Here is a 10,642-nt window from a genome sequence, read left to right as displayed (position 1 = left end):
TTGCCTCGTGTTCATTGAGGAAACCGGTGTTCATAACCATGGCTATATGATTCGTCTGGGGTTTTGGTGTGCGGTGTTCCTCATGTTTTCTTTTGCGATTTCCGGTAACTACTCGCCACCAATTAGGACCATAATCGCAAAAGCCGAAATTAATATCATTTTATCATTTTGCTTGCCTCGTATTATGATCTGTCCTCATTGGTCGGTATATAAACTGGCTCTAGCAGAGTTGATATCGGGCCTTTTAGCCCGGTTTTTTTATCGCGGGCTCGCTACCCGGTCATGACACCAAGCTTGGGTTAACAACCTATTAGAAAGTAGGCAGGCCGGCCTTCTGGACAACGTCGAGGAGTCCCATCGGCAAGACGATGGATATTTGACTGGAGAGAGTAGACAGCGAGTAATGACCTCAGATTCCATCTTACATGACTTCAATTCCTCCTCTGAGGACCCTGCACACAATGATCTGGAGGTCGACAAAGAGCCCAACACTCTTAATGTGAACTCTGCCCTGACAGGTGGTGTAGGACCAAGTGAACCACTGAATACAGCTCAAGATTCGGATAACTCAACATCCGATGACTCCATATTTTTCAAGCTCCCCCGAGAGAGAGACGACGATGCATGGTCACGATCCTCAGTACACGAGCGTTTCTCGAATACTGAAGACCCCTCGGTGGTCCCGGACACGATGGAAACCTGGACACCAGCCCATTTTGGAGATCCAGCTGGTTATCGACCGTACATGACATGGTCAGAGCCGGTTGGGGTTCGGGAGTTCCACGAACTCACCGCACGATACCCTAAAGGAGGGTATGACTCCAATTCGGAAAACGGCCTGAGGCAGGAGTTGACGGATGGTACGTAAGGAGACCGAGCCTCAGAGACTCTCTCATCTATTCTATTCCTCCTGGAGAACGAAGCTATATATATAAATGATGGTAGTGAACATCACCATACTTCTTGACAGTATGATGTTGTAAGGTCTTCTCTGACTCAAAAGTTTTACTGTCAGAAGCATCATGTCTCTCCTACTAGCTTGTATGAAGATGATTCTGCGTCGTCTATCACAACCAGTACTTATAGCAAGAGCAGCTATCACTAGTTGAGTTGTTATTGGGCCTTTTAAGGCGGTTTATGATTGTGAGCCCGCTACCCAGTTGGAACACTGCTGCTGTCGTACCGGATCTTGCAATGATTATTATGTTGACATACGTCTTCCTGCCCGACTCGAGCAAAGGAACATCACATCATTGTTCTGATCCTAGCAACTGGTTTTGATAGGCCTTTAAGTCTCACATACCAGCCTTGGACACGACACTACGTAAACGTGGTCTCGACCTGAATGGGTTGACGGTGAAAATACCGGAGTTGAAGACGCACGGATTTTCCAACCTCGGACGGATCATCCCGCGTTCGAGACAATGACGCATACGTAACCATCTCACGCTTGGCTATCAAGGGAGCAGCCAAAGAAAGGTCCATATGGGGTGAGGGAAGAATGACTGAGGAAGGTGAGAACAGGCCAAGAAGAGGTGTGGGGGAGGGCCCCTGAAAATACTTATTTGTGTCTGGTAGAAGGTGATTTGCCACTTCATCCTGACCATGTCTACCAAGAAGGACTTTGTCACGAACCATGTCGTGACATCCCTGACAACTACCATCACCGACCCTCCTTTCACTATCACCGAACCACTATCCACCACCATCCCGAACCACTGAGACCAACTACGACGAAGTTACGAGAACCTAGGGATTATTAGTCACAACAACCCCGACCAACGGAGAACTACGGCGAAGTTAGGGGAAGGAAACCGAGGGAGAGTGCAGTAGGGGAAGTTAGGCGAGGTTAGTCGGAGCAGGATACCGGGGATATGGCGAGGTACGGCGAAGTTGAACGAAGGGGACTGAGCGCGAGGCTGTACAGGGGTTGAGGGACGTTCTATGAGAAGAGAGGGGAAGTATAGATAGTTTACAGACCGCTGAGCTTCTTCAGCGATCCTTGATTGTTGTCAGTAGCTACAACCTTTGAGTTAAGGAGAGCTACCACCAAGCAGTTCAACGTACTACGGCGAAGTTAGCCGCAGTTCATCGACGATCATCTTATCATTTACCACTCGACGTATCACTACGGCGAAGTTAGCCGTAGTTCCTCGACGAGTACCCTGTCTTAGTGAGACATCGACGCCCCACTACGACGTAGTTAGCCGAGGTTTGTCGACCGTCGGTCAGTAGAGAAGAAGAAACGACGATTGTGACAGTATCCAGGATTGCTCTTACCGACGACCCGTGCAAACCTCGGAGAAGTTCGAGATTGTATGCAGCCAGAGAGGAGAGTTACAAGAAGTATGAGTAGACCAGGAGAAACAGTAGAGGAGACGGAGAGGAGGATGTTGGAGGAATTAAGACAAAGCTTGGGACCATTGCCTGGTGCAATTGATACCCCCGAAGGATCAACTCAAGGCGATGATTTCTATCCACCCCTGCCTTTTGAACCACCTCCCCAACAAACCGGACTACCAGAACCACCAGCGGTGAGGACAGGTTCCGAAGATTCGGGACAGACCCCACGACCAAGGGAAGGGAACACAGGAGGTAGGCTAAGTTCGGCCGGGAGCGAAGTAGTAGGAGGAAATGAGGAGGAGGCCACAACACAGAAGATGATGCTGGCAATAATGAACATGATGATGGAGATGAATAAGGATATGATAGCAGAGAGGAAACGTCAAGAGGAGCAGGAGAAGAAGAAGGAACAGGAGACGGTTGGGGGAATAGTCGAGGGGATCTCGGAGGGGGTACGGCTCGCCATTGGAAGGCAAGCTTCGGCGACCCCAGGAGTTGCTGAGATGAGTGGAGGAATAAAGCTTCCCCTCCCAGACCTGTGGAGGGGCGAGAGGTCAAAGCTCACAGCATTCATCTCAGAATGTGAAGTCCATTTCGAAATCAACGCCCGCAAGTTCCCCACCGACCGAGTAAAAATCTTTTTCATGATCTCCCATCTACGTGAAACTCCTCTTCTTGCCGTCCAACCGGACTTACCTAAGGACGATCCCCCCGAACACCTTCTAGACTATAAGAAGTTCATCCAATATCTCAAAACCAATTTTGGAGACCCTGACGAAGAAGGAACCGCCGCAAGGGGAATAAACGAGCTTCGGCAGAATGGGTCGGCTTCGGCGTACTTCGCCGCCTTTCAGCGATATGTAGCGGTGTTAGGATGGAGCGATGATGGAAACCTCGTGGACCGGGCGAAGAACGGACTGAAAAGCCACTTGCTGGATGAAATCGCCCGCCATGGAAAAGTTTTCAAGACCGTCCGAGAATTAATCGAGTTCGTGGTCCCCATGGACGATCGCTTGCATCAACGAAAAGGAGAATGAGAAGAAGAGGAAGGAGGTGAAGGAACAGGGGGAGAGGAGAGAGGAAGTAAATCGAGGAGGGGAACGGGGGAGCCAGGAGAAATGGCAATCTACGGCGAAGATCGAGGGCGTGCAGCCTAAGGGCACGAACGGGGGGAGGGCGATACCAACGGATGTAGACGAACTAAATCGTCGTTGGCCGAGACCCAGTGCTGATGAGGTTTTAAAGCGTCGAGAGGAAGGGAAGTGTACTGGATGTGGAGAGAGAGGGCATTATAACCGGGATTGTCCTGTAATAGCGGCGAAGGTCAAAGCAGGGATCATCCCCTTGCGATCTTTTGGACAAAATGCTGGAGGAGAAGGGAGATTTAGCACGGGGGGGAACGCCGTCCCTCTTGGGGACAGGAAGAAGATCAACGCAGTCGGGAGGGAGGAAGCAGGTGTTGGAGAGCGGGGGATGGACGAGGAGGAAAAAGATGGGGACCCGTCGCGATAGGCGAGACTCGGCGGGTCCGCACTCATATTCTCTCGGCCACTATCCCTACCCCCAGTAAAAGGAAAGAGCTGATGAGACCAGGTAAATGTGTATATAAATCCGTAAACACCACTCCGAAATGTATAAACGACTGTCATACCCTAATCCCTTCCACCTGTAACAACCAACCCAAATCTAACGTGTATGTCGAAGGAATTGAACTAACGGCCCTGTGGGACACTGGAGCGACCTGTTCGTATATAAGTCCCAAGGCAGCCAGGAAGATTAGGAAGGAGAAGAGGAAATACCCCGTGAGTGTACCAGTTCACATGTTCGATGGCTCGGTTAGTGTGGCTGGACCCATTACGGAGTTTGTCAAAGTGAGTCTGGGTGTCAAGAAGTTAGGCGAGGTTCGCCCAATTAAGCTGGATGTTACCACCCTTTGCGACGCGGATGTCGTGATAGGATGGGAATGGATGAGGGGAGAGGGAGTAATCCTGAATGGGGGAGCGAATATGATATCCTTCCCTACTCCCCAGACGAACAATGAGGAAAGTGCAGTGTCCTTTCCCCTACCCTTGCCGAGTAAAAGAGAAGAGTTATCCTCTCTCTTTCCACAGACGAAAGGTATCGCGAGCCTGGCAGCCATAGGGCTCAGGACCCGAACCGATGAGACAGACCTCCGCGGCGAAGATGAGCTCGAAGAGCTGAGTCCGGAGGAACAAGACGAGTTGTTCCAGGTAGTTCCTGAGCAATACCACCAGTACATTGACGTGTTTAATCCGAAGAAGGGAGGAGAGACCCTCCCCCCGACGAGATCCTACGATTTGAAGTTTGAGCTTAAGGAGGGGGCGAGCCTGAAGGTCGCCTCCCTCTATGCTCAAGGAGAAGATCAGAGACGTGCGCTGAGAGACATACTAGATCGCGAAATCGCCGCGGGCCGGATTCGAGCAAGTAACTCGCCCTACGGCTCACCGATGTTTATGATACCGAAGAAAGCCGAAGGACAATGGCGAATGGTCATCGACTATCGAAAGCTGAACGAAGCGACCGTACCAGATGCCTACCCTCTCCCATTAATCGGTCAGATTACCGAAGAACTTGGGAAAGCAAGATACTTCAGCAAACTGAACCTAATTGGGGCGTACCAGTTATTGAGGGTGACGGAAGGACATGAACACCTGACTGCGTTCAGGACTCAGTATGGTATGTTCGGATCTCTTGTCGTTCGTGACGGGCTGCGAAACGCCCCGGCTGTCTTCCAGCACTTCCTGAATGAGGTGTTTAGAGAACTACTAGGGAATGGAGTCGTGGTCTACATTGACGATATCCTCATTTATGGGAATACATTGGAGGAATTATGAGGAACTACGGCGAAGGTCTTTGAAGTGCTGCGGAAGGCGAGCTTGTACGTGAAAGCTAGTAAGTGCGAGTTTGAAAGAGATTCTGTGGTATTTCTGGGTTTTGTGGTCTCCTCTCGAGGTGTATCGGTTAATCCAGAGTACATTGACGCCATCACATCCTTCCCACGTCCAAAGAATCTACGAGAGTCGAGGGGTTTCATTGGGGTTGTGAGCTATTACAGGCGTTTCGTCCCCAACTTCTCGAAGATTGCTAGACCTATCAATGATTTGACAAGGAAGGAGGTACCGTTCGTGTGGGGAGCAGAACAGGAGTCAGCCTTTAAGGAATTGAAGGCTAGGATGTGTACTGCGCCGGTGTTAGCTCACTTTGACCCTACATTGAAGACCATATTACAGACAGACGCCTCGTTCTTCGGCTGGGGTTTCATAATTTCGCAGATTAATACAGCTGGTCAAGAGCACCCAGTCGCCATCGAGTCAGGCGCGTTCAACACGGCCCAGCTAAATTACACGGTAGGAGAAAAGGAGTTCCTCGCCGTAGTTGAGGGTTTCAGAAGAAGAAGACACTTACTACTGCAGGTAGAAACCACGGTCCTTACCGACCATTTAGATCTCACTTACTGGATGGAGCCAAAGCAACTCAGCCCACGTCAAGGTAGGTGGGTAGAAGAGTTAGCTAACTTCAGATTTAAAATGGTTTATCGACCAGGAACTCAAGCAAGCCTTCCAGACGGGTTGTCTAGACGGGCGGATTATCACTCGGGAAAAGGAAGTACCATGATGCAAGAGAGTAACCTTATTCGAGGTCTGCCGAAGTTCGACGAAGTTGACGCCACCACGTCGGAGTTACGCCACCTCCTTCGAGCCTTGCAAGGGACAAGGGAAGTGAAGGAAAATGATCTTGTCGACCCTAGGGATCTGATACTTGGAGTTCAGGAGGACGAAGACGTAGAGGAGGTTAGAGAGGAGTTATTAGGAGTTATCTGCGCTGAGTGTTCTCATCCGATGTGTTGTGATGATGTACAGGAACCAGGATCGATCACCGAACTACGCCGCAGTTCGCGATCCCCCTTAATAATTTGTGGTGGATGGATCTCAAGGGGTTTCCTCACGTTTGACGATCGCACTTATGTGCCGAACTACGCCGACGCTCGACTAAAGATCATGAAGATGCGACATGACTCGGCTTTGGCTGGTCACCCAGGTTCAGCGAAGACCCTTGAACTAATCCTAAGGGATTATGTTTGGGTTGGAGTAAGGAAGGATGTAGAAGACTATGTCGCTGGTTGTGCGGTATGTCAGAGAGCTAAGACTAACAGACAGAAGCCTCATGGAGAACTTAAACCCCTACAAGTAGCGACAAAACCTTGGTCAAGTATCTCGATGGATTTCATCGAAGAACTCCCAAATTCCCATGGATATAACTCTATCTTAGTGGTCGTGGATCGACTGACAAAATGGGCCTTGTTTATCCCAACCACGACGAAGTTAACCGCAGCTGGACTATCAGAGCTGATAATGGACTATGTGGTGGCCCAGCATGGATTACCAGAGAGTATAGTATCAGACAGAGGATCGAAGTTTACTTCGAAGTTCTGGAAGAACTTGACCGATAGTCTCGGGATAAGACTACATCTTTCTACCGCGTATCATCCACAGACTGATGGACAGACCAAACGAATGAACCAGTCCCTGGAATTATACCTTCAAATCTTCACTTCCTACCAGCAGAACGACTGGTCGAAGCTGCTTGCTCGAGCTAGCTTTGCTTACAACAACACCCATCATTCTGCGATAAACAAGACCCCATTCTATGCAAACTATGGGTACCACCCTCGGTGGGCTGAAGAGATTAAGGCCAGTGAAGTCGAGGTACCTGCTTGTTATGACACTGCATACAAGGAGGTATGATTGGTATTGTAGAGCATGACAAGGAACATGATGTGGAATAAGAGAATGAAGCTTATCAGAGTTAGATAGAGATCAGGACATTCAGAGACTCGGTGAGGATTGGTCAATGCTTATTCAGCAAGGGATTGGTCATTGCTGATTCAGCATGGGGATTAGTAGTGCTTACTCAGCTGCTTGATCAGCAATGACATCATTGCTTGATAAGCTGCTTACTCAGATGCTTATCAATCATGACGTCATTGATGATTCAGCAAGGTGGAGGTAGCCGGTTTAGTTTGTAGTTCGGTAGAAACAGAGGTCTATATAAGAGCGCTGAATTCACTCTTTTCCCTCTGTCGATGAATTCTTATAAGTTACTCCCATAAAACTTTGCCACTCACTCTACTCATCCCTTGTTGTCTTAGTGACTTACACCATAACGTGTTCACCACTAAGGTGCTTGTCATCATCGTCCAATCCACTCTACGCTATCACTGTGTCTTCCGTCGCTGTCGTCCACTGAAGTTGGGTCTGGTCACTGCCTAGCTCTCAGTCGTAACACTGCTGCTACAGTAGTGGTAAAAGACCTAACCGAAATACATAAAGAATGTATTGAGGGGATTGAGAGAACTAACGAGAAGTATGCCGAAGGATACAATAGGAGACACCGAACTACGCCGAACTTCGTGGAAGGTGACCTAGTTATGCTGTTGTTAGAGAATATCAAGACTAAGAGGCCAATGAAGAAGCTGGATGTTAAGCAAAGTGGGCCGTACAAGGTAGTACGGCAGGTAGGTTCTCATGCTTGTAAATTGGAATTACCAGGAACGATGGCAGGTATCCATGATGTATTCCATGTCTCCTTGCTCCGTCCCTACCATCCTCCAGTTTTCCCTGGTCAGCTCGCTGAACCACCTGGTCCAGTAGAAGTAGATAACGTAGGAGAGTCGTGGGAGGTAAAAGATATTGTGGACTCTAGAATTAATAAGAGGTCAGGGAAGTTAGAGTATCTGGTGGAATGGTTAGGTTACGAAGGCTCGGATGACGCAGTATCGTGGGAACCAGTAGAAAATGTGGACGGAGCTAATGAAATATTGGCAAAGTTCCACGAACTTCACCCGGATAAACCGAAGAAAGGACAAGTGGTGAGACCACGAACGAGGAAGTAATCCATACAACGGGTACAACATTAGCTAAGTACAACTCACTGCTGCGAACTTCCTCCCTGTTCCCCGTCCCCTGGGGCAGGGCCACCTCCACTACTACTCACGGTAACCTTTGGTGGCACCACCCGTCGAAGGGACCGAGTCTCTCTCCACGCTGTATTGAAGGCCAGGATGTGGGAGGTATGGAGAGCAGAGTCACAAGCGAGGTTCAGACTAGGCAGCTTCGATAACTGTCGAAGTGTTCTAAGACAGTCCGGGGGAAGAGCCAGGATATCGAGAAAGGCAGCATCCTGAGAACTGAGTTGAGCCGGGTTGGGTGGCTTTAACCAGTCGAGTGTGGGGGGGAGGGCGTACTCAATGGGATTCAGGAGGAAGGGAGAATCAAAAAGATTGTGGTAGAAATCGTTCATGTCCGTCATGAGCTCTCGGGAGACTCTAGCTAACTCAGTCCGCACTAATGGGCCTATATCAGAGGAGTTTACAAGAGTTGCCATTGTCCGGGAGAGAGTGTTCATACCAGAGACCAGCTTCATGCAATATTCGAGAAGTTTCGCCGTATCTCGTCTATTGGCGTGTAATTGCGTGGTCAAACCAATGATGAGAGAACGGAAGGTAGCCAGTTGTTTCTCCTCCTCTGGGATTCAAGGGTCGTCGGAAATGTAGGGGTGGTCAAGGGGAGGAGGGACTTCCTCTGGTAGCTGAGTACTTTCATTTTCTACCACTGCAGGTTCGAATTGGACGGCCTTCTTCTTCTTGCCTTTCCCTTTTGGAGATTTCGAAGGAGGAGTTTGGACAGGAAGAGCAGGGGTTGAGAGCCCAGTGGCAGGGGGGACAGATGGTTGACGACTTCGGGTCCCAAGGGCAGGAGGAAGAGTGGGGGGAGAGCCCTCTTGTGTTGAGACAGGAGTAGGACGGCTTCTGGTAGGGCGGGACGAAGCGGCCGAAGGGGTGGTCGGGAGACGAGATGGGCCAGCCACAGGAGTAGAAGGCCGAAGAACAGCGGGAGAAGCACGACGAGGGGTGTGACAAGACGGACCTGCCGAAGGAGTAGCAGGAAGACGCGACGGTCCGGCTACAGGAGAGCTAGGCGGACGACGGACGGCGGGAGACGGCGAAGTGGGGCCGGGAGAGGAGAAATTCGCCAAAGGAGAGGGCGAAGAGAATTCCTTGTCTTGGGCCGTGGGGACACGGCGGCGAACGACGGTGGACGGAGTGTAAGGAGGCGCGTAGGGGACGAAGGGAGCTGCTAGTACGTCCCGCACTGTTGGAGGAGGGGCAGAGGTCCTAGGAGGGATGTCCCGAGCGGTATTGGGGGGGCAGAACGAGCATGGCCCGGAAGTACAAGAAGCACAACGGGATCCGCGATTATGAGGTTTGACCGGTCGTAAACACGGCCACTTTTTCCTCCCATATGTGATAATTTCGCGGCTATTTGATCAGCAGGTGTATAAACTTTTATGGAAGAGACCTACCGACATCTATCACACGACTCCTCTACACTGGCGACCTCCTAACGTTCCCTTTCGTCCTCGAACAACTTCCATAATCTTTCCTGCTCCCGCAACGACGCTTTACGAGCACTCCCTGGCTCCTTGGCGGGAGGGGGAGACTCTTCCTCCAGGTCAGGCGAAGGCGAACTACGAGTACCTGTGGTCCGCTTCGCCGAAGGGAGGGGAGTTTTGTCCTGAGCGGGGGACAAACGGCGACGTTTTTCGGCCTTGATCCGTTCCAAGTGATGGGCGTACTCAACGCGCTTGTTACCATCGGAATATTGACTGGTGATACGAAGTTCTGGAGAACCCCTTGTAATACGGATGGCTAGATACGTCAACACTAACGCGCAGGTGATTACAACAGCTGACTTACGACTCAAGGCCTTCAGCGCCGCCACCCTTGCAGCTCTATCATCCGCCTCCTCAACATCATCAACATCACCCATCTCCTCGTCATCACCTGCACCACCTGTTGTCTCATCATTAACAACATCATCCATCTCAGCATCACTATTGACAACATCCATCTCCTCATCATCATCAATCTCCACCACAGTAGCAGAATGACCCAAAGCTTGCGAAGGGCCAACAGGAGCGGGTCTGACCTCCTGTTGGCCGGAGGAGAGAGGGGTCGGAGCCACGACGGGGGACTCGGCGGAAGAAGGAGCCGCAGCGGAAGCTCCGGCGTCAGGAGGGGCCGCGACGAAGGGCGAGCCATCGGTGATAGTAAGGGCCCCAAGACCCATAGACGATACTTGGCGGGGGAAAGTCCCCTGCTGAGAGACTGAGATAATCAGCGGAGATCTAACTTATGACTAGCACGAGTGGACTTACGGGCAGAGGTGAAGCGCTCTACGAAGACTCGATAGGCGTTGAGTTCTGGTTGAGAAGTCAT

General features: G+C 50.6%; 2 protein-coding genes across 2 annotated transcripts; one reads left to right on the top strand and one right to left on the bottom strand.

Annotated features, from left to right (window-relative positions):
* Window positions 1-403: 403 nt before the first annotated feature.
* TREMEDRAFT_58212 (uncharacterized protein) lies at window positions 404-3,855 on the top strand (the record flags this gene model as incomplete). Its single annotated transcript, XM_007001125.1, has 6 exons — window positions 404-860; window positions 1,801-1,848; window positions 2,055-2,138; window positions 2,204-2,227; window positions 2,269-2,774; window positions 3,409-3,855. 6 exons carry the CDS (start codon window positions 404-406, stop codon window positions 3,853-3,855), a joined length of 1,566 nt encoding a protein of 521 aa, XP_007001187.1.
* A 5,040-nt stretch (window positions 3,856-8,895) lies between these two features.
* TREMEDRAFT_58210 (uncharacterized protein) lies at window positions 8,896-10,642 on the bottom strand (the record flags this gene model as incomplete). The annotated part of the gene is made up of 4 exons (XM_007001124.1): window positions 8,896-9,682; window positions 9,793-10,072; window positions 10,121-10,531; window positions 10,582-10,642. The coding sequence occupies 4 exons, from the start codon at window positions 10,640-10,642 to the stop codon at window positions 8,896-8,898; spliced, it is 1,539 nt and encodes a 512-aa protein (XP_007001186.1).

Source organism: Tremella mesenterica (assembly GCF_000271645.1).
Source record: "Tremella mesenterica DSM 1558 unplaced genomic scaffold TREMEscaffold_1, whole genome shotgun sequence".
Classification (NCBI taxonomy): domain Eukaryota; kingdom Fungi; phylum Basidiomycota; class Tremellomycetes; order Tremellales; family Tremellaceae; genus Tremella; species Tremella mesenterica.
This window is presented reverse-complemented; position numbering and strand designations above follow the sequence as displayed.